General features: G+C 39.2%; 1 protein-coding gene across 1 annotated transcript; it reads right to left on the bottom strand.

The window, feature by feature from the left end:
• Nucleotides 1-343: 343 nt before the first annotated feature.
• On the bottom strand, nucleotides 344-24,774 carry LOC590198 (probable flavin-containing monoamine oxidase A). The gene is made up of 12 exons (XM_030991652.1): nucleotides 24,698-24,774; nucleotides 11,358-11,494; nucleotides 10,420-10,507; nucleotides 9,271-9,448; nucleotides 8,592-8,706; nucleotides 7,719-7,876; nucleotides 6,622-6,802; nucleotides 5,892-5,992; nucleotides 4,890-5,063; nucleotides 3,655-3,741; nucleotides 3,255-3,352; nucleotides 344-1,325 (listed from the first exon to the last, which is right to left on the bottom strand). The coding sequence occupies exons 2-12, from the start codon at nucleotides 11,482-11,484 to the stop codon at nucleotides 995-997; spliced, it is 1,638 nt and encodes a 545-aa protein (XP_030847512.1). The 5' UTR covers nucleotides 11,485-11,494; nucleotides 24,698-24,774; the 3' UTR covers nucleotides 344-994.
• Between the last annotated feature and the right edge of the window lie 518 nt (nucleotides 24,775-25,292).

Raw genomic sequence — 25,292 nt, 5'->3', positions numbered from 1 at the left:
CTAAGAAAACATGCAGTGCAATAAAATGTTGTCTTGAAGAAAAAAAGAACAAAAGAAGAAATTCCGACTTAAATTATTTTGAATGACTTGGTGCTAATCTTTCCGTGTGTGGTCCTCTTTAACTGCATGTATTTTTGCATGATTATTGACTGATTATCCAATCCAGAATAACCAGAAAATATAAAAATAATAAATTACAAAAATACCATTTATTCAGTTCAGAATAGAAGTACAACGTCAAGTAAATATACAATCAATTTTATATCTTCCAACAGAACTTGGAGCTCAAAGAAAAGCAGAAGTTTGGCGCCTTGTGTGCCCTGTACAATCCTAACTTAAGGGGGAGGGGGTCCTTGTGATGCATGATAGTCAAGGAGAAAGGGAGAAAAACATTGAAGTGAAGTTGAGACAGAAGTATAGAAACAAAGAGAGAGGATTTGGAATGAGAGTCTAAAGAGTCACTCACCTTTCATTATTAAATGCAGCTCATGCTGCTTTTAACACGTATAATTTATGCATTTTTTTATTAAACATTTGCATTATTTAATAACGCATAAAAGTGGGGCCACCTGAAAATCCATTTGGCCACCCAGATCTCCTACCCAAGTGGCCCTGCTGGCCACCTCAAAAAAAAGTTAAGGGCAAGCCCTGGTAAGTCGTGTGCTGGCAAAACAACGTATCCCTACAAGATCATTGATAGATTGAAAAAAAAGTGTTTTATTGAATAATTTTGCCCTTCATAGTAAAAATATATTATCCGCTAAATGTACCAGACAATATATCTTGCAAAATGATTCAACTTGAGAGAAATAAGAACACTTTTAACTGTAAAATTGAAAATCTCTGCTATCTTGGAAGTAGCGAAACAGACATACGTTGTTTTGCCAGATCACGGCTAATGGCAGAGATTAGCTAAACATGAGCAGTGCATTCATGATCGCAGGGTTTTTACAAAAATCAGGTATACAGAATACATGATATTCCACACACTTCATTACAATGGAAGGTTGATTTTACCACCTGCCAGCCACGCCTTCCTCATCGCGAATCCAACCAGGGCGGCCACGACGGCTAGCTTACCCATCGTCCAGATGAGTGACCCTTCATACCCGTGACACGTCGTCTCCTTCTGCCCCTTCCTCCCATCTAAAGCCCTTAGAAGGCCGCCGCCCACTTCCTCCGCAGCCTCGGAGCTCTGGCTTCCACGTTGAGGTTGGGGTCGGAGTTCAAGGGTCACCTCGTCAGCGGCCCTCAACCCTGCTTGGACGGCTCCGTTCAGATAGCCCATCCACTGGGTGGCTGTCTCGGTGCCAGCCCAGTGTATCCTGTTATGGGGATTGTGGACAAGAAATACATAATGAGACTAGATGGAATTCGACTGCGCGCAGTCGAAAATGATGCCTCCGTCATAGAGCAATTTAACAAACCAAAACATAACACATTTTTCGAATTCAAGTTCAATTGTAATCCATTAACAGGTTCTCAGAATATCGTGATTACAAGCAATTTCTCATATACATATATGACCCTTTGATCTTTGACCTCATGACCCTAAAATCTACTCAGTTCATTGGCTCTGCAAGATGTCCTGAGTTAAATAGTAATCCATCTGTCAGTTCTAATGAGAATGTGTTCACAAGCTATTTCTGCATACATAATGAGCCCATGACCTTTGACCTTTGACCTTATGAACCAAGAATCTACTCAGTTCATTGGCTCTGCAAGTAACATACATGACCTAATTTTGGCAGGAATCCATCAATCGGTTCTTGAGAACGCGATCACGAGCTGTTTTTGCATACATAATGTGCGTTGTGGCCTTTGACCTTTGACCTCATGACCCCAAAATCTAATCAGTTCATCTGCTCTGCAAGTAACATACATGACCTAAGTTTAGCAGCAATCAATCAATCGGTTCTTGAGATAACGCAATCACGAGCTGTTTTTGCATACATAATGTGCGCTGTGGTCTTTGACCTTTGACCTCATGACCCCAAAATCTAATCACTTCATCGGTTTTGCAAGTAACATACATGACCTAAGTTTGGCAGCAATCCATCACTCGGTTCTTGAGATAACGCGATCACGAGCTGTTTTTGCATACATAATGAGCCCTGTGACCTTTGACCTTTAACCTCATGACCCCAAAATCTAATCAGTTCTTTGACTCTGCAAGATACATACATGACCAAAGTTTGGCAGGAATCCATCAATCGGTTCTTCAGATAACGCGATCACGAGCTGTTTTTGCATACATAATGAGCCCTGTGACCTTTGACCTTTGACCTCGTAACCCCAAAATCTAATCAGTTCATCGGCTCTGCAAGATACATACATGACCAAAGTTTGGCAGGAATCCATCAATCGGTTCTTCAGATAACGCGATCACGAGAACGGGACGTACGTACGTACGTACAGACGTACGTACGTACAGACGGACGGACGGACGGACAACCCGAAAACATAATGCCTCCGGCTACTTCGTAACGGAGGCATAAAAACAAAACACAACTTAAATATCAGACTTTTACAATACACGTACAGTCATTCTTAATTCAATAATACAGAACCATGTATGATTCTGAAGTTTTAAGCCTTTCATCTAAAGCCCTATCCCATATTACAAACACTGGACCATTCCTTTCCACCCAAACTAAGCACCTCTAAAACCAAGAAACAAGAAAACTATATTGATCATGTACAAGGGCAGCTTTATAACTAGCAGAGGATAAATAGAATCCTAGACAACCCGACCACTGGGCAGACCGACCCTAGAAAACCCGACCTAACACCCTGGACAACTCGACCAGGTCGAGTTGTCCAGGGTGGGGTACTTCGGCGGACAGGTCGACCCACTTTTGGAAAGACTTCCTTTTGCGACAGCCACCTAAACCGACCCTAACCCTATCCCTAACCCTATTTTACCATGTTTTATATATCATATTATTATTAGATATAGCATTCTAAGCTGTAAAAAAGTGGGTCAAGCTGTCAGCCGAAGCACCCCACCCTGGACAACCTGGTCGAGTATTGGGCCGGGTTGTCCAGGGTCTTTAAGTCGGGTCGTCCCCCAATAATTGAGATTTTTTTTCAGATTTGTGTATAAGAGGGAGCACAGAATGAAAGATTTTCCAGTGACTTCCATTTTTGCCAACTATTCAATATGACTCCAAACCTAATTGTTGATATTTTGATAAGATTTTGTTTTACAAATGTCAAATGAATTGCACTATTAACTCGAAACATCCATTTACCTTCCGTGGGGTGTCCTTATGGTATCCCAGTTTGCCATAGCACCAGGCGTCATTAGACTTACAGGACAGCCTCCGTTATATGGCTCTAATGCCCAGTCCTGCAAGAAGAGAGAAGATGGTTTTTGAGCATCACTTGATAATACACATGTAGATGAATTAACATGTAGATGAAATAAATACTTATACTTTTACAAAATCATTAATAACCAATTTATATCAACATAAATATGAACCCTGTACCTTGTGATCTGCAGTCGGGTGACTTATCCACTAGACCTTAATCTTGTGAACAATGAATGCTATCCTTATACTTGTCTACAAGTGTCCTATTACCAACATTCAAGATGACATGAAACTGATTACGAACAGTTTTCTTCAGGACCAAATCCAAACTGTTTACCTTTTCCATGAAGTCTATGGGTTTCTTTGCAGCGTCTCCAAAGAAATCTGCTAGGTGGTTCAATATGGCTGCCTTCCTGGTATCAACCTGTGAAGATAAGAAATACTTGGTTTACTGCATTCATAGTAGGCTTATTTCATTACGCTTCTTTCTATCAATTTCTGTATAAGCTGACATTTTCGCATACAGATATTTTCGCGAACGACAGGCTAAGAGACATTTTCTTAAGTCTTTGCTTTCGCGAATAGCACACAGCCGAATTAATGAATGGGCAACCTACATTTTAACTTTCAAAATCTGTAATCTTAACTCTGTAAACTTATTTGATTTTGAACTTACTTGTCAGTATTTCGTTACTTGTATAATAATTCATTTGTTATTGTATTACTGTATGGTTTATATATGTCATTCAATTGATGGATATTTGAGTGGAAAATAAATAAATAAAATAAAATTAAATTAAATCAAAATAAAAGAGTATTTGTTTTAACATGTAAATGAATGGCAACTGCGTGCATTCACTGACGTCTGTGTTGTAAGATACAGAAATGTGATGCCTGTCACACTTTACGTCATTGTTTTTCAAAACACTGAGGTTTAGCCACATCATGTCTGAACAAGGCCTAACAGGTGAGTGCAATCATTTGTGATTATAATGTTGGGATAGAAGCATTTATAAATTTGAATATGTATTTTGTTCATTGAAACACTAGTTAAAGAGAAGGTTGAGTTCTGAGAACAGGTGGACAATAATTTGTGAGCGTTATCACTGTATTATGCAAGTGTGAAAGAACATCAGATACAAAGTGCTCGCTGAAAAGTATGGCTTTTCAAATGCCTTATTATTCTAAATATGGCATACTGTATAACATCATAAAATTCGGGACGGATTTTTATGCCACATGTTCGTGTAGTCCCATATATATCTTTTTGTGTACAGTGCATGTAACTTTACCAAGACTGGGCCAAATTTCTTATCATTTTTATGATTCCACAACCTTGCAGTACACACCAATACTTATCAACCTTTTAATAATAATAATAATAATAATACATTGCATTTAAAATGCTCTTAATACAATGTTTCTAAGCGCAAGAGAAAGAAGAAAGGATAAGGAAGGAAAAGTGAGAAATACTAAAGAAACATGTTAAAAACATGATCGATTCCACAATGTTTCTTTCACTATGCAATCGCATGATTATCGAAAGATAAAATACTATAGGTCGAGTCTTACGCTAACTTGTCCCCACAGACTGGGGTTTCCAATGAAGCCGACGAGGGCGGGGTTACCCTCTGAGCTGGTGGCGTCAAGGACGTACTGAATGGGTGCCTTGTTGCACCCGGGTACCGTGGCGCAGCTACCGTTACAGACGATCTCACCAGAGTAACCAGCTTCTCTCCAAAATGCCTGGGGGAAGGAAGAACGATATATGAGGGACCTTTCAACATCATTCCCATCAAAAGCCAGGGGAGCATTTTACAAAGATTAAGATCGACTTTAGCTATAGCAGGCCGTTCATGCCACTAGTTCCTCTAACCATTCCTGGCATTGGTCTCTCGAGGGACGTGCGAATCATGGTCACAAATCTACAGAATTTGCCTTTTTTGATAGTTCATTAGTGAAGGAAAAAATATTATATAAATATCATAATTGAGAGACCAATGGTAACAGCAACCAGTGGCATGAAAGGCCTGCCATAGTTAAGACCAACTTAAATTCGATCTCAGTGTTTGTGAAACACCCCCCAGATGTTGCATTAATTCATACCTTTCCCTTAACACTATGGCAATCTTTCCTATTCCAATTTATAAAATCATCTCAAGAAGTATAATGCCCACAAAGACCGATGGAAAATAATTTGAATTTGAAACACTGACCAAGAACGTTGAATTTGTGAGAAAATGTAGGGCAAGCGTCATGAGCGCCCACCAGACGCGGACACTGGCGCTATACAAGAAGGCATCATCACCATCATACATTTATGAAAGTTACATATGCCTACATGTAGTTCAGATATTCCTTATGGTGGCAGCAATGACCTACTTCCATTTGCTAAATTATGTAGAAATGATATAATGACACTGATTAACATTGCACCAATTGTTCAATGAACCCCCTCCCCCTCCCCCCCCCCCCACCCCTACATCAACCCACCCTGCAACAAAGCCATGATGCACCACATGTACATACTCAACCAAACTAAACCGTTTCTGCGATTAAAAAACTACTTTTGACCTTTTTATACGTTGCAACAAACTTGAATAGATGACCTGGGTGCATAGATGTTGTCAGTCGTATTCTTCTTGTGGGCTGATCTGGTAAGTACTGTATCGATCCTGAAAGCCAAAATATACAGTAATTGATCAGTAAGCAGAGGTGTTGTAGTTGTGTTGTTTAAACACTTGACTGTAGATGCAAAGGCCACAGGTTTGATCCCCGGCTTGGCATGTGGTTAGATTGGCACATGTGCACTTGTGAAATGGTGCTTGGCTGGAATACTCCCCAGGAAGCGGAGTGAGTTCAATATCATGTGGAGATAAGCAATCAAATAAAAATGACCGGGTTAATACTAAAAACAGTTTAAAGTGTTTCCCCTCCTCATATATGATCTACCCGGGACCAGTACCTGCTAATACTTACAACAGCTCTTGTAGGAATTGAGACAGGTACAGCGAGGCATTGGCGCAGAGTTCATTTTAAATAACCCTTGTCTAAGTGGAATTGTTAACACATTGCTCACAGGGACCAGGTGGTCCCAGTGTTAAGCCTATGGAATAATATAATTCAGTAATCAATTAAGTTTTGTTGAAATGTTTTTAAATCTGAGCTTGTAAAAATTGCAATGTAACTTACCATTTTGCAGGTGTTCTAATAAACCATTCTACTACTACTACTACTACTATACTACTACTACCACATTAACAGGTTAGTCTACTACAAACTACTAAACCCCATTGTAAGTTACCTGTGCAGTGAGGGGGAGCAGCTACAATGATGTGCTTGCAGGTGAAATGCTTGCCAGACTGTGTGTGAACTTTGACCTTCTCTGGTTGGCTCTGGTCGATGGCAACGACGGGTTCGGACAGCAGAATGTTGGAGATGTCTATCCTCTCTGCTAGTTGGTGACTAATACCTTGCGATCCACCCTGTATGGGAAGATGTATATTTTACAATTTGTGACAATTATGCAATATTACTCTCTGTGGATTTATTTTATCTATTTTCAAACTAGCCAATAGAGAGAACTATTCAAAAGAATTGCTCTACCAATACAACCTAATCTTTTCTCACTTTTTTCCAATCCTTTATTCACACTTTCTCTTCCTTCTCCCTTCCCCTCTCTCTCTCTCTTTCTCTCTCTTTCTCTTATCTTCCTTTATCTCTCTCCTCGTTTTTCTCTCACTTCACTCTCATTTTATCCATCCACCTTTCTCCCTTCTTCTTGATTTTCCAATGTTACAAATGGTTTAGTATTGTTTCTAGTGTTAACTTTCCTTATCTGGTTCAATACTCTTTGGTATCCTTGTTTTACTTTGAAGATTTTCCTATACCATGCAAACCCCTTGTACTTACACTTATATCTTATAGCTTGTGTTTGAAGATTGGTTTTCATCACCAAATTAGTCAAATTTTCTTGTGCATTGCCAATGCAACAGGTATTTTTCTTTCTGTGTTTTATTATGGATTCTTAGCCCTACATATGTAGGTGTTGTGTATAATTCGACTATGATTATGTTCAGTATCATTTTGAAATGCGATACTCTAAACAATTCCTCTTCACTTCTAACTTTAATTTCTGTTCCTTGTCAATTTTGGTGAAGGTATTGTATTCTAGTATATAATATTAAATAATTCAACTACGTACATTTTTTAAGTATCAGTCTTTGGAATGTTTCTACAAGCATTTTTTAAAATCAATGAACTGAAATAATTTAATTGAATTTTTTGTTCTTTGCTCAACAATAACAGTTCATTTTCACTTAAGTTTTATTTTTTCATTTCCAACACTCATTTCAAATGGGTCAAAGGAATGCTGAAGCAAAGAGGAAATTTAGGACTGACCTTTATTCTAAGCTCCTGGGCCGATCCAACGGCTGTCTCCACCAGCTTCTCCAGTCCTCCGGATGAACTGAGGTAGAACATGTACGAGAGGGCGCTAATCTCTCGTAGCCTCAGACCGCTCACCACCTGCCAACCCGTCTCTATGGTGTCCCTGGCAACTGAAAAAAGACAGAGGGTGGCGTTCCATCAATTATCCGACTAAAAGTTGTACCATACAAATGACTGCACTGAAAAGGTGACATCAATGGCTATATCAAAGACAAATGATTCAACTTAATTTTTGCACAGTAGAAACTGCGTTGACTGAAATTCAATTGTTATTGCTTTGCAGTTTTACTAACTTATTACATGTTTCTCACAAGTTCCTGATGGCCATTGTGACATCATATAACCAATCCAAAATGGTGCACACTAAAAGTGCGCTGAAATCATTGTGTGCAGCTTATAATTACTGCGTATGGAAACCATATGTGCCTGCCAATCAAGGTCTCAAAAATAATTGGCTTAAATTAGCTAGGAAACTTTCATAAAGTTAGGCTGAAATATTTTTCCAAATGCTTCAACTGAATACCGAAGTTTGTTAAGTGTTTTGCTCAAGCCAAATACTGAGTAAAATAGTCATCTCTCTAAGATAAGTATTAAAATGAATACTGGCCTAGAACTCAAGCTTTAAAGCCTGTCTGCACTAGTTTGGTCAGGGGGATTAGACCTCCCTGCAAGGTCTCTAACAGGTGTTTATCTCATTTCGTTAGCTCTCAATTAACATAAGAAAAAGGGGATCATGGGGGACCAACAGGCACCAAATAGGCATTGTTTGCTATATAGAGGGCGCAAGTAGCTATAAGTAGTGCAGTGGGGCTTTAACATAGTTACCTGTTGTCCATGTCGAGCCTTCTACCAGTTGTTCTAGCGTCATGTTATCATACTCATCAGCTTTGACCGCTGTCCATGGCTCATCACTGGGCACGTACTTAGCAACGCTATCCAACTGTATAACAACAAAGAGATTATAGAGAGTAAATGCCTTTACTATAATGATTTTAAATCTCAAGACAATATCAGATCATTTCCTGAAAGAGTGCATGATAACCACCATCATTAAATATTTTCAAAAAATGACCAAACTTACAATCTGATATCACATACAAGCATGATTTACTGACTGCATTTCTAACATTTCACATTTCTTTTGTCACTCTTTACTTTACTATACTTCATACACTTAAAATAAAGACCAGAAAAAAGAGAAATAATTTGCAATCACATAGTAAATAAACATATATACAAAAATTGAGAGAGAGCAGTTGTGAGAGGGATAAGACCATTTAAATTCAATTTTATCAATAATTTACGGTGGATATTTTCTACACACATCATACTGATAATTTTTTTATTGTTGACAAATTCATAAGAATTATTTTAAAAAGACAGGAAGTGAGCTAATGGCAACACTTTACACATTTACAAGTTGAAAAGCATCTTTTTATCAACTGATTTCAACCACTCACTAATATGACTTAAAACTACCTTTTACTGTGTACAAAAAACTTACATTTGTGATAAATCTGTTGAGGTCTACAAGAGAAAGTAGTGGTAATGAGGGAATGCTATCATGATGTTCGGTTATACCAAACTCCTTGCCTGCCTGTAGAAGCCTCTTCCCGCTGTTGAATTGTGGGTAATGTTCTATACCGAGCTCTTCCAGGAGCCACAGGACATGGTGCTGTGAACTGAGGGTAAGGTAAGATATTTATTCATCAACATATTGCAGCCAAAGGCTTAATTGTATGCATGATTAACAAATATTTAAATATAAACATCTTATTTACAATTCGTTATTTCACAATAATTCAAGACCATGACAAATTTATTTTACTGCATAAAAACATAAGGACCATGTGGATATGAAAACAAATTAATAACAATGATAATAATAATAATAATGCAATTGATAAGTGGTGGTGGTTATTTAACCTGACTGCTAAGAAAGCATAAATGCTTGTTAGTAAGCAACCAGAGGATCGACAACTTTAGGTCCTTTTCGAGAGACCTGGTAGTGGATTAATGCCTTACCAAAGGGCACTAGCGCATCGACTTGGTTTCGAAACCGGGTTGCCGGATTACGAGACCACTGCTCTAACAACTGAGCTATCACACCTCCAATGCAAATGCAATCATGATGCATATCATGCTGCAAATCAATGTAACCATAGCATGGCTTGGAACTTATGCAATCAGAGCAGGTCTTTGATCAGGAAACATTCACCAGTTTTAAGAAGTTTGGACCAAGAAGTCATGGGGTGACAGATCCTTCAGTGCAGCCGCCCCGTGCCACTGGAATGCCCTCCCTTCATACATCAAATCAAGAGCATCAATTTCAGTTTTCCACTCATTCCTGGAAACTTGATTAAAACCTGCTATTGATGATCATTATAATCACTGTTGCACAATGATATCTGTGAAAATGTATCTGGATATAGTGTCTGATTTTATTGCATCTGATTATTGCATTGCCATTATTGTCATTTTGTTGGTTTGTATCAACTTGGATTATCTTGAAATTTCTTAACCGATTTGTAGGCCTTGGGTGCCATTATAGGCAGATACATGTATGTGCGCTTTACAAATCAAAATTAAAATTAATATCAATTAATATCACAATGGCAGTGATTTGGTTTTAAATCTCTTTCTATGTGTTTACCTTGACACCCACTGACCTCCGAGGTCCCACGAATCAGGTCCATGTGCTCCTTGCATCTCCACAGTCATCGTTCTTCCACCGATCCGATCTGATAGAAAGAAACAAGACACAAGGGATTAAAGGATCATTTAACAATGTTAAATCTGAGGTGCATGGCCTTATGTGATATGGTGTAATATTGAAGCCCTAAAAAAAATTGTCTATCAAAATGATCATGAAGTGCCTCAAAAAGTAAAAATCTTGGAGTGACCAGTTGTACCATACTCATTTTCCCCAATAGACTGTAGCGTTATAAAAACCGTTTGAAAAACGCAAAATTTGATTTTGATTTCCAATCATAAATATCTTGATAATCAGACAGGCTTGTAAAATTCATGGGATTCCTGTCTGACCAAAAAGTTTATAATTATGATTGCAGCATAAGCTTAATCCAGGATTTTGTTTCAGAATCTGAGGCAATGTTACTGAGTCACTTTAATTAAATTTTTCTTAAGGGGGTCTGGATCAAACATTTTACAGTCTGTATGCATGAGCCCTATAAAGGAACCTCAACATTCGAAGGGGGGTCCAGACTAAGTTACAATATGGCTGCTTGTTTAAATGTGTCCCCCCCCAAAAAAATGTCATTTCAAAATACCCTCTATCTCACTTCATACACTGTCCTCTGACTATTTCCCCCTAAATAGCATCACTCTTTTTATAATTTGGCCACGATTATACACTGACAGGAATCTGGAACGCATTGGCGCCCAAAATCTACATCTCCCCCCCCCCCCCCCCCCCCCCCCCCCCCCGAAAGAAAAAGGCTCAAGTGCACAGACTCACTAATGCACAAGTCAATAAAATACAACGTAACCAAAAAGTCACTAAAATGAAAAAGAAGGAATAATCTGTAATAAAAGAGACTATATTATAAAGGACCTTATTTTTGTTGATACCTTTTGCCTCAACAACAAGAACCTTGCATCCTGGTACATTCTGCTGGATACGATAAGCTGCAGTCAGACCAGACAGCCCCGCCCCTACTACCACCACGTCACACTCCTGGTCTCTCTTCTCTGCCATTTCCTGAAACCTGGAAAAACAAAGGGGAAGAGGTGTTTCATTTTAAGATAATATGAATACTTTAAGGACAAGATTATTATCATCATTAAGAGTCATTATACAGGCATTTCAGAACACCTAGCAAAATGAAGAGCCATGTTGTTGGCCTCTGCCACGTCCCTCCAAGTGCATGACTCAGTCTGTTGCAGTGTTGATGTATCCCCACGTGTGCATATCGACTTTGCATCTCCCCACACCTGAATGCATTCTACAGTATTATTGACTAAACCATGAGATTCATAGTAGATCAAAGTGTACAGGGACCGACTCACAATTTTTAGCTGTGAGCTGGCTGCATTGGTTTTGACAAGGGTGAATTGATGTTATGTTTAAAGAAAAGTGAGGCGGTTATTTGACAAACTTACGCGCGTACCTATTTCTAAGGCTGTGCATAACCCTGTAATGAGGTACTCAAGTACACTCCCAGGCTTACAGGCGAATACTCGGATGGCATTTTTTTTTTTGCCACCACCATACTACGGGTACGCCAGCAGTATCCCAGGTACGTCTCCGAAAACTCACACGATTTTACTTTGATTTGCAGTTGAAGACGCCGATTTAATAATAATAATAATAGTAAACAATGGTGTTTTAAACACCAAAGATGACAAACTAATCCATTTTCCTCCGAGTCCAAACAGAAATCCGGACATTTGGTCCCAGTTTCTGAGCGGTGAGTTGACAGTGATTGAGCTGGGAAACATTTTTACCCACAGTACCATGCCGGCACTCTCCCGGGCGCTTGGCACAGGTAAGCGTCAGCCTGGACAGTGCCAGGTGTACGGGGAAAAGAAGAAAAAAAATGGCGGCCGATTATTCGAGTACGATAAATCGCACTCGAGTAGTTGTCAACAGTGCGAGTACTTGAGTATTCAACTACTCATCATGGCCTTAGCCACATACTTGCAGCTGCTTGCGACTGCGATTTTGGTTGTGACTACCGCTAGCAATGTTTAGAATACTGTGTGTGCTTCAGTTATGTGTGAAGTATGTCACCTGTTTAAAGCACGACGTGTCAAAATCTGTGTGGAGTGACGTAATATAGTATTATTATGTATTGACTTTGCCACAGAACTTAAGTTGCGCTTAAGTTAAGTAGGCCCTATCTTACTTAAATTTGAAGCCACTTGAGAGTGTAAACTCACTGTACGGCGCTCAATGTGCAAAGTTCTTCGTGGTGATTGCACTTTTTGCAGTATAAATTATGTTATTTTGGTGGATTACTCGGCATACTCGTGATATAGGCCCCGCAACTGTTGTAATCGATTATACTTCTGTACTAGGCTTCTAACTTCAGCCAACTCACTTATATATACTCGTGATCGAGGCCCCGTGCATTGCGGCATTGCGCGTCCTACAGTACTGACACGGGGCCTGTATCACGACTATACTTCTATACTCGTTATCGAGGCCCCGCGCTACGGCATTGCACGCAATTTAACACAGCAGCGGGGCCTGTATCACGAGTATACTATAAGAGTTTGCTATTCAACTCGCTAATATATACTTGTGATACAGGCCCCGCGCAACAGTGTTGCATGTTCTACAACACGGCCATGGGGCCTGTATCATGACTATGTATACTCGTGAACAAGGCCCCATCCTATGCATTTTCATGACGGACAGCACGGCAGTGGGGCTTCTTTCACCCAAGTGTTTAAGGGTGTTTCGAGGTTTAATAAAGGGAAAGGATTAAAAATGGAGTTAAAAAGTGAGTTAAAAAAGGGGTTGAAAGGGACGATTCTGGTAATTAAAATTAGGAGGGGGGGGGGGGCAACTTGAAAGATATTAAAGAATTTAAAGAGAGGGGGGCTAACTCATATAAACATTTGAGGATAAATTTGATTTTTTTAAATTTTTTTAATCTAATTAAAATCTATATTATCAACACAATTATTTAAAGGGAAGGCAAAAATGAAAATAGACACCTTACAAATAAATAAATAAAAACGGAGTGCGAGGGGAGGGCACCATGTTTGATAGAATCCGATTTCCAATCCCACCCCCTTGATATTTATTTTAAATTTTATTATCCTCTTTTAGAATGCAAGGGAATTCATACCCTGATCCCCCTCCCCCCTTGCTCCAAGTTGACACCCCTATGCAAATTTAGGGTAATAGAAAGGGATGTATTGAGGGGTGTTTCAAGGTTTAATAAAGGAGAAGGGAAAGGAGTTAAAGATAAACTCCAGTACTGGTAAAAAAAAAAAATAATTCTCACAGAATCAAACAAAACTTACACTGAATGTTCACGATTACAAATGAATGACATGTGCCAAACAATTTTGGAAGAAAATGTATACTGGCTGAGTAATGAGCATAGAAAGACAAGAAAATCAAGGTAGTACTAGCCCCGACACCATGTGTGTTGTCCCATATATAGCTTTCTATGTGAGTGCTTGTTACTTTACCAAGACTCGGTCAAATTTATTATGATTTTGATGACTCCAGAACCTTGCAGTGCACACCAATACTTACATGCTACATGATCAACTGTTTCTGATCCTTTCCACACCTTATCTTTCACAATGCAATCGCATTACCAGTACTAAAGTTTATCTTTAAAAGGAAGTTAAGAAGGGGATTGAAAGGGACTAATTTTATAGTTAAATTTTTTTTTTTTTTTTTTTTTTTGGGGGGGGGGGGGGGGAACTTGATTAGATATTTCAGTAGGAAAAATATTAGAATCAGGGGTGATAGTGAGCACTAAAAAAAAATAGTTTTTTGTTTTCCCCTCAACCACGCCCCCTTGAGTACATTGATTCGCGGGGGAAAAATGGAATCTAACAACATTCCCCCCCTTTCGAGTAAGAAAATTGGGGAAAAAAAAAGGGCAAAATAGGGAAGAATAGAGAAAATAAGGGGGAAATTGGGAAAATCAGGATAAAATAGGGAAGGAAAACAAATCTGGTAAAAAAAAATTAAAAAAAATAATCGGGAAACCGATTTAAATCAGGTTTTTATCAGGCCTGTTAGAATAAAGATAATCTTAAGAGTGAGAGCAACTTAAATAGACGTTTGAGTATCTCAAAAAAGGGGTTGAAAGGGACTTTTTTAAAATTAAATATTATAAGGGGGCTACTTAAAAAAGATATCAAAGAATGAAAATATTAAAAAACCAGTGAAATTTAAAAGAGAAGGGGCAACAAATATACAATTGAGTGTAAATTTAACATTTAATATTAACAACATTATTCAAAGGAAGGGCTCAAATGCAAATTACACCTTTTAAAAATTAAAAAAAGTGAGTGCAAGGGGAGGGCACCAAAGCAATGGATGGGGCCTTGTTCATGATCGAGTATACAGTATAGTCGTGATACAGGCCCCATGTCCGTGTTGTAGAACATGCAACGCCGTTGCGCGGGGCCTGTATCACGAGTATATATTACTTATTAGCGAGTTGAATAGGAGACTTGTATAGTATACTCGTGATACAGGCCCCGCTGCTGTGTTAAATTGCGTGCAATGCCGTAGCGCCGGGCCTTGATAACGACTATAGAAGTATGGTCGTGATACAGGCCCCGTGTCAGTGCTGTAGGACATGCAATGCTGTTGCATGGGGCCTCGATCACAAGTATATAGTGAGTTGGCTGAAGATAGAAGTCTAAGATAATATCTAATCGATTACAAGACGGGTAAGTTGCGGGGCCTATTTCACGATATTGCCGATTACTCAGCATTTGTCATCAACTTTCCAAAAACGATAACATCTAGGGTAGAGTGCCCAGTATTCGGTCACTTAAGGGGAAATCACTAATATTTTGAATTCTCTCCTCTTTTATTTGGCAATCTACCCATCAAAAGAAAAGAAATTTATTCCTCTAACAGGATTTTATAGTCACTTAAAATATAGAATAATGATAAGCAAAATACTTCCGAAAGAAGACGGAGCATTTTTCTGCCCAGAATTCGGTCGCGCCGATTAGAATTCGGTCACGCGATTTGTGCGTGGTATCTCCGTTGCCAAATAGCGAAGCGTATTTGCGCACTATTTTCACACAATTGCGCGATAAAGCACTGAATGTCAATGCGTTGACCGAATACTGGCCGAGCGATACCGCATGGCAAGGGTATCGTATAAATACCTCTCGCACATCGGCAAATGCGTCATTTGCAAATTCACTGCGATGGAGTGAACACGGAAGTGATTCTCTTCACACACATACTAAATTCATTGCGACAGCACACGCAGTTGTTTCGCAATAGACTTCTACATATGGCTATGCATGTTAGCGCATGTGCTAAGAGAACGCAGAAGTGCAGAAAGTCTTGCGACACTGACCAATTTTGAGCTAAGTTGGAGATCTTTCTGGGGCCCTAAATCTGATTTAATTTTGAGAGTTAAGAAAAGTTGTTCAGCTGCCTGATTTGTGCAAGTTTCGTGGCTCTTAAATTATTTTTTAAATTGTTACAGCTGTTGAAACGGCTGTCTGACCGAATACTGGGAATTGACCGAATACTGGGCGCGCTACCCTATATTACAATACATTTAATGATACCCTCGATTAGCCATGGCCGGTGAACATGCACTGCAGCACCTGCACTGTTCATGTTGATTACAAGCCTGTGCAGTGCAAGCAAGTCATTTGCATTGCTTGCCTGCGCAGCTCCGTATACTTTGCACGAATACCCAGCTCCGTATACCGTTGTCATGCCAGAACTCGGACAACTTTTTGTATTATTGACAACAAAATAATTTAGAGTCTTATCACCATTTCTGATACCATGTAATTTGAAGCAAAATGTCTGGCCTTTCTCCTGATAATATTTGTTTGTCCTCTCGATCTGTTAATCGCCAGTGGCGAAGCTTTCGCCGAACGTATGTTTCATGCCAGAACACGCACACAATATGCTAGAACATGAACACTAGATGGCGACATTTCAGTGTTTACCCGATGTTTTCGCCGTTGGCTGACTTTTTAGAATTATTTTTATTTCTCGACGAAATACAACATTATTTTATTCTATAGAATGTGTTTTTAGGCTGGCTTTTAATTTTTAAAATATATATTTATATTTATATTTATTTATATTTATATTTATATATTTAGACAGTGAAATCATTGAGTTGTTCAATTATTTTTTAAATCTGTGTTATAATAATTATTTTTCTCTCCTTTTTGCAAAATATGGTTATCCAGAAAATGTTGATCTGACAATCATGCTGGCACAGCTTCCTCAACAGAAAATACAGACATCAGACACACATCAAGACAATCACACACACACACACACACACACGCACATACGCACACGCACACACACACACACACACACATAATTGGATATCTAGGCAAATAAGGAAAAAAATAATTCAAACAATTTTGATTTGATCAAAAGGATGTCACTTTTTATTTATATATATTTCGATTACACTTTTATCTCATCCTTTTATCCAAAAACATTGAAAACAATTCAGAAATGTAAAATGAATAAAAATAATATTTTTACATCATTTTACACAAAAAACTAAATATCGTTATCAACAAAAATGAACAAATTGTGAATAAAGTTATCAATTGTATTACTTGTCTTATATCTCTCTCTCTCTCTCTCTTTCTTTCTCTTTCTCGCCTGCTCTCTCTCTCTCTCTTTTTCCTTCTCTCTCTCTCTCTCGATCCCTAACCCTCTCTCTCCCTCTCCTTGTCCGGCAAGTAATGAACGAAATATACAAATCGATGATCATATCAGTGATTTGTACAAACTTATACATATTCATTGCTCTCCTAAAGGAGCGTTGAACAAAAATGGAAGTCACACTTAACATTTTATGCAATATGTAACATTTTATAATTTGACTTGTTGTTGCAGCTGCATCATCTGCATGCATAATGATAGTTCTTCTTTTGCAAATATAGATCTTTCTTGATCATCAAGAATGATAAATTTATCTATATATGTCTTAGGCCTATATTATAACAACCATTAAAATATATATGTTAACTTTAAATGGAGATAATGAAGCATAAATCACGCCCTTCTTCATTTCTGTTAAACTATATCTAGAATACTATTTAGAGAGTAATGCTTTGGACGGTGATGCAGATATTACTGTTTGAAAATGCATCATTATAAATTGCATTTCTAATGAGAATTATATTTGGACTACTCAATATATACAGTGCAGTCTATACACCTGTGTAAGCAAAATATTGTTCAAGTCGTCCACATAAATCTGTATATTCTCATCGATCACTTCCGAGAATAATCATGTGACAATAGTTATTGGAGTTTGATTATCAACAACTCGTCACCATGTAAGTACCAATACAGAATTAGCACTTGCTGCAAGTTACAAACAAAAGAAAATAAGAGTATCCGTCCATCAGTAAAAAGAATATCATTAGGAATATTCAACTTGATGATTGACAGATTGACATAGGTTTTTGGTTTCAAAGTATTTATCAATGGATACTACGAACTACTCAATATATCCAGTGCTGTCTATATACACCTGTGTAAGTAAAATATTATTATTATTATTACTTATACCGCGCTTTTCCCATAAGGCCCAAAGCGCTAACAGTTAATAAAAATGAAAAATTACATAAATACATATAATTAGAAAAAACAGTCTTACAACAACAAATTGCAAAAAAAAGATGTGTTTTTAAGGCCTTTTTGAAGGTAAGAACTGATGGAGACTGCCTGATTCTAAGTGGTAAATCATTCCAACATTTTGAAGCAGATACAGTAAAATGTTCTATCACCGGCTAATGTGCGGGTAACTGAATATGTGAGACGGAGAGGATCACTGGCTGACCTCAATGCCCTGGTAGGTGTATATAAATTCAAACAGGTATGTAAATATTGTGGAGCTTGATTATTGAATATTTTGAATACAAACAAGAGTAATTTAAAAATTATTCTTTGTTTCAAAGGAAGCCAGTGTAATGATCTCAAGAGTGGCCGAGATGGATGGTCCCTAGAAACCTGAAATATCAATCGGGCTGCCCAATTTTGTAGCCGTTGCACATGAATCAATTTAGTCGAGGGAACGTTAGAGAGAAGCCCATTACAATAATCAATACGGGATAGAACTAAAGAACGCACAGCGTTATGACAGGCAGACTGGTCAATAAACCTTCTGATTCTAGCGATATTCCTTAAATAAAACGTAGCCATATACTACAGATGGGAGAAATATGGTGAGACATCGACATGCAAGAATCAAATACAACGCCAAGGTTTCTTATTGTTTTTGAAGGGCTAATGAGTGTGCCACCAACATCCAACTGAACATCTGGAAGACTGCGCAGATTGTGAGCTGAAGCAGCAACAAAAAATTCAGTCTTTGAATCATTTAATTTTAACTTATTGACTACCATCCATTGCCTAATATCTGAAATACAAATTTGAAGTTCGATAAGTGCGCTATCAAGAGCTCCTGGAGTCTTAGGATTAATGGAAACATCTAACTGTATGTCATCAGCATAGAGATGATAATTAATACAATGATGTCGGACGATATCTCCAATAGGAAGAGTATAAATTGATTATCCTATGGGTCCTACTATTGAACCCTGGGGGAGTCCAAATTCTATGGTTGTGAGGTTCGACAATTTGCCGGCTATGTCAACTTGGGAAGACCATCCAGAGAGGTATGACTGAAACCGGGACAAAACTGTTGACCTAACACCTGTTCTTTTGAATAAACGGGATATAAATATTTGATGATCGATCGTATCGAATGCGGCTGATAGATCTAACAGTGCCATTAGAACTACCTGGTTTGAATCAAGAGCAAACATTATGTCGTTTTTTACTTTAATTAGAGCTGACTCGTTACTATGACATGACCTATAAGCAGATTATATGCATTTACCACAACGATATGTTGTCGCCCGTATTTCCTCGTCAGTCAGCCCCCAAACTTCCGAGCACTCGAAATGCAACCATCTGGGGCAAAAATCACATCCCACCCATTTCTCCTCTTGCTCGTATTGCCCTTGGCGAACGCAGCAGATATCCTCCACCACATTTTGTTCAATTCTGGCCTTTTTTTTTGGATGTCTTGTCTCCGGCTTTTCTCTATTTTTCCTTTCTCGCTCCTTCTCTCTATCGGCCTTTCTCGTCTCTTTCCTTTGTTGTAGCTCCATCTTCTTTCTTCTTCTCTCTTCTCCTTCTTTGTCTCTTCTCTCTTTTCTCTCCTTTAGCTGCTGCTCTTTCTCGTGTTTAATTCGCAGCCGCTCTTCTTTTCGTAGCTTCTTTCTGTTCTCCTCATCTTTTCGCTTTTCCTCTTTGTCCTTGATATAATTATGGAAAGCAACACTAGAAATGGCCTCTGGTAGTTGCTGACGACGCTTCCCCTTCTTTACCTCTACAGTGGGAAAGCGTACATACTCGCGCAAAGCGGGGGACACAAAGTCTGCAGGCACTGCTCTCGAAGATGCAGGAAGCCTTGATGGAGGCATTCCTGATGCCGAGGAGGGGATCGATGTCGAACTAGACGGCCGAGAAAGAGGCATCACTGAAGCTGAGGATGAGAGTGATGTCGAATTACATGACCGAGACGGAGACTGCCAGGAAGGAGGCATTCCTGATGCCGAGGAGGGGAGCGATGTCGAAGTAGACGGCCGAGAAAGAGGCATCACTGAAGCTGAGGATGAGAGTGATGTCGAATTACATGGCCGAGACGGAGACTGCCAGGAAGGAGGCATTCCTGATGCCGAGGAGGGGAGCGATGTCGAAGTAGACGGCCGAGAAAGAGGCATCACTGAAGCTGAGGATGAGAGTGATGTCGAATTACATGGCCGAGACGGAGACTGCCAGGAAGGAGGCATTCCTGATGCCGAGGAGGGGAGCGATGTCGAAGTAGACGGCCGAGAAAGAGGCATCACTGAAGCTGAGGATGAGAGTGATGTCGAATTACACGGCCGAGACGGAGACTGCCAGGAAGGAGGCATTCCTGATGCCGAGGAGGAGAGCCCTATCGACGTAGACGGCCGAGAAAGAGGCATCACTGAAGCTGAGGATGAGAGTGATGTCGAATTACACGGCCGAGACGGAGACTGCCAGGAAGGAGGCATTCCTGATGCCGAGGAGGGGATCGATGTCGAACTAGACGGCCGAGAAAGAGGCATCACTGAAGCTGAGGATGAGAGTGATGTCGAATTACACGGCCGAGACGGAGACTGCCAGGAAGGAGGCATAGCTGACGCCAAGGAGGAGAGTCCTAGCGACGTAGACCATCCAGAAGGAGGCTTTGCTGTTGCCGAGGGGGAGAGTACTATAAAAGTAGACCGCCGAGATGGAGGCATTGCCGATGCCGAGGACGAGTGTGATGTGGAAGTGGACGGCCGAGACGGAGACTGACAGGAAGGAGGCATAGGAGGAGGCATAGTTGATTCAGTGGATGGTAGCGCTGTCAAGCTTGATGGTGGCAACGACGATGGTGACAGCAATGCCGAAATTGATGGAACGCAAGATGATGATGGCAGTCCTGCCGAGGTAGATGGTATTGCTGACTCTGCTGGTGATGGGTGGACTGGTGCCAAACCTGTGGATGGTGTGACAGAAGACGTTAGCCTGTAGATAGAGGATGGCATCACGTGCTCCTTTATGTATTGTCGAGTGTAAGGATACAGGCCGGCAGCTCGGAATCCGTTGGCAACGACCCCGGGCTTCTTCACAGCTTTCTCCCATGCAGGGCGGAACGCTCCGGCAAACCCTGTCTTTGTTACAAAGTATCCTGGATGTTCTATCCTAAATGCTCTCTCCGCCAGATACCATTCCGCTTTGAGGCATTTAAAAAATGATACGTCGCACGGCTGTAGGATATGTGTTGCATGGGGTGGGAATCTGTATAGAATGATGTTATGGTCGCTGCAGAATTGGTGGACTTCTGGTGACTGATGGGAAGAGTGCCCATCTACCAAAAGCAGGACTGGGAGTGGAATGTTATTGCTTAGGATATACGGGTAAAACATGTTGGCGACAAAAGAAAAAAATGACTTGGAATCAATCCAGCCGTTCTCTGTAGCCGAAAACATCGCATCATCTGGGGCACCGTCCATGTATCGACCACAAACCTCCGTCCGCTTTGCCGGAACGATGATGAGGGGTGGCATGACATCCCCCGCTGCGTTGAGGGACACCAGGACGGACACTTGCGTCTTGTCCGTGTTGCGCAGCTCGTGGACTAGCTTGCTGCCCTTTTCTGCCAGTACCCTTGTTCCCGCCCTCCCGCCAATGGCAAATCCCGATTCGTCGCAATTAAAGAGCCGTCGTGGCTCGTACAAACAGCTCATAGCACCCACCTGCAAGAAAAATGAATAATAAATAGTTTAAAGTACATTGGAAAAAATACTTCACTTCCAGTTGATTTGTTTTATTTAGAATGTTACATTTTAGAACTCGCTATGAAAGTAATTGTCCAGAAGAATTTATTTCTCTTTGCATAATTCAATCGTTTCTCTTGTAACTGGATTATTTGCCCTGGCTTTATATACTACTATAATAGCTTATCTATTACACTTACCTCTTTTAGGTACTCCTCAAAGTCTGAGAACCATTTTTCTATTCTCTCTGGCGTCACAATGGCCCTCTCCTTCCCCATCGGCTGGGCCTTTCTGAACACAAGGCGAGGGTTCCTCCTCAGGAAGGCCGCAAACCACCTGTCCCCTGGCCTGTTGTCTTTGAATGGGGTTTTTCGCCCATCCTTTTCAAGGAAGCTCTTTACGACCTTTTATGGAATAAAGAGGAAATAAACACACAATAATTAAAACAATTTAATATTCTAGCATTTTACCTGATGTGCCTTATTAAGTAAATTCAAATTTGTATGTTTTCTATTATTAATATCATTATTGTTTCGTCAGTATTATAAAAAAATTATTATCATTATCATTTTATCATCGTTACAATTATCATTGTTATCATTATTCATATCATTGTTGTTATCGTTATCGTCATCATTATTATTTATATTATCATAATTAAATCGGTATATTTCTTTCTGTAGAGAGTACAGATGGAAATATTGCATGTTCTTATTTGTTTTCAATACTTCAACATAACTATATCAAGCCTATAATAAAAGAACGTATTAAAAAATGTATATAAACTTTACTGAAGTTTGTGACATTTCATTGATATTGACAAACAAACAAAAACATATAAATTACATTTTTGATGTCATCCTTCCTTTGGCCAAGCCCCACTCTCGTCATTTGGATGGCCCAGTCGCAGATGAGTTTCTCCTCAGCTTCCGTCAAGTATGGGGTTGGCCCCTGTTTGCTCCTGATGGGTGTTTTCTCGCTGATCTTGTCGTGCAGTGTAGAGGGAGGGACACCATACTGTCTGGAGGCTGCTCTCAGTGAGATCTCTCCCCATGTCACCCTCCTCACGGCTGCCTCCACATCCTCCAGCTTCCAGGCCTTAAAGGTTCTCCTCGGCATGATGAAGGGAACTATATGCAAAAGCAATAATTAGTTTATTATGAAAGCATTATTAATTAATCGTTCATTACTTATTTACATGTTTTTTTTCTAACAAAATTGATAAGCATACTCCTTTTGGCTTGTATCATAAACTTCATGTATACATTTCTTATTACATGTAAGTCTATATTGATCATGAACTCCATCATGATTATTTTTAAACCAATATCATCACCATCCTAATCACTATACTAATAAAATTATTCCTCCACCAACATGGTTATCCTCATCATTCTTATTGTCATTGTGATAATTTACATTCTCAAATTAATAATATTTTATCATCATGAAGATAGGCCTCATCGTCAGCTTATCATCATCATCATAATCATAACCTTTATCATATTTTTTTTTATTCACGTTCATTAGCAATTCTAATCATACTCATCCTTATAATATATTAGTCTCATATTCAGTCATGTCATTATTATATTCATAATCATCATCATAATCATAATCTTCATCATCTTCTTTTATTCATATGTACGTCAGTAGCCATTATAATCCCCATCATGGTAATTATCATCATCATCATCATCATCATAATCTTCATCATCTTCTTTTATTCATATGTAGGCCTACGGCATTAGCAATTTTAATCCTCCTCCTCATCATCATCATATTCATCATAATCATCATCATAATCATCGTCATCGTCATCTTTATAATCACCATCTTAATCATTTATAGGCCTAGCTATGTCATTAGTTCTAATCTTCATCATCATCGTCGTCATCATCACCAACATCATCATCATCATCATCTCCATTATCATTACCATCATCATCATAATCTCCATAGTCATCACCATTATCATTATAATCATCATAATCATCATTGTCATCATTATCATCATCATCGTCGTCGTCCTTGTCACTTTGATTATATTAAGGGTTATTACATTTATTACATTTTGTTTATTATGAGGGCATAAATAGATCTAATATTTGTTATCCTGCCTCGAACAGCAAATAACATCAATTTCCCTAATATAATACATGCATCGACAGGATTTTCCTGCTTTCTATCATAAAAGCACAAACCATCACAATCAATCAATTAAGGATACCGGTATGGTAAGCTTCAATTTGGAACTGTGCGAATTATAGCATAGCGCCAGCTCTAAGGTAGTTGGTCACATTTAGGTAGTTATTTTGTCAATGCAAAACTCCATTTTGACTTCTGCAGCGGGACAATCAACATCGAACACCTCATCGCTCCAGAAATATCGTGAAATGTTGAAAAACGATCAGTATTTTGTCAAAAGAGACAAATTAAATAGAATATAGAAGTTACTTACCTCGGAAAACGAGTGAAAAAGTACACAGAGAAGAGTTTTGGTGAGCAATTGATGAATATTGATCACATTTTGTGCGATTGTTGTCGTGATTTCATTCAACGCATTGGCATACACACGAAGCCTGCCTCTTCGGCTCCCCACTCATTGCCTTCGGAGTGCGCATTCGTTCCATGCTAACGCGTATAGGCTACGTATGCTGAAAGGAGGCGCGTTGTGTGACCTTTTCTGCCAGTGTCCGAGTTCTGGCATGACAACGGTACTTCGCACGAATACCGGTACGGTACGGTACCGTACCGTGCAAACTCACGTCACTCATCGAGATCCTAGCCCTAGGATTTATATTTTACGATAAATCAATATTACGACAGCAAATGCAGCACAATTTGATTCTTCACGATCTACGTATAATTAAGCATTTGACTATTTTACATACCTTGCCTTTTCCGTTCGATGACAGCTGCAATTGCGAAGCAAAATATGAGGTTTTATATGTATGCTCTCGGCTCTTCTCAGTCCAGAAACGTAAATCAAAACAATCGATGTATGGAACGCTACTGAGAGATTGTGTACAAAAAATAATAATTGATTTCCTTCAGAAGAAAAAGATCGAAGGTGATAAGTGATTAAAGGCATAGCTAAGTCAATGTTAGTAGAATTTTCTAAAATACCGACAAGCACTTGTAGAAAAGACAAATAGAGCTCAGGAAAATGGAATTTTTGGATTGATTGATTGATTGATTTTATTCACCAAGCCTCCAACACATAACACTGTAAAATATTAACAGATCAAAATTAAGTCAGTTTGAACATGATAACCCATGAAGCTCGAGGGCTACATGTACACAATTAATAAGAAAAAAACTTATTAAAGATAAAAATGATGATAATAACAAAAATGATAATAAGTACAAGAATAAGAAGAAGAAGAAGAAGAAGAAGAAGAAGAAGAAGAAGAAGAAGAAGAAGAAAAGGAAGAAGAAGAAGAATTAAGAGGAGGAGAAGGGGCTAGAGAAGGAGGAGGAGGAGGA

This window comes from Strongylocentrotus purpuratus, unplaced genomic scaffold (assembly GCF_000002235.5).
Source record: "Strongylocentrotus purpuratus isolate Spur 01 unplaced genomic scaffold, Spur_5.0 spur5_contig_845, whole genome shotgun sequence".
NCBI classification, from domain to species: Eukaryota; Metazoa; Echinodermata; class Echinoidea; order Camarodonta; family Strongylocentrotidae; genus Strongylocentrotus; species Strongylocentrotus purpuratus.
The sequence above is the reverse complement of the archived record's forward strand: the minus strand, read 5'-3'. Positions and strand labels throughout refer to the sequence as shown.

Coding starts and splice junctions, on each gene's coding strand:
- LOC590198 (XM_030991652.1), bottom strand. CDS start 11,484: ATGGCAGAGAAGAGAGACCAGGAGTGTGACGTGGTGGTAGTAGGGGCG. Junction 7,877..8,591: donor AGGCTCGACATGGACAACAG/GTAACTATGTTA, acceptor GTCTTTTTTCAG/TTGCCAGGGACACCATAGAG. Junction 3,742..4,889: donor GTCTGTGGGGACAAGTTAGC/GTAAGACTCGAC, acceptor TTATCTTCACAG/GTTGATACCAGGAAGGCAGC.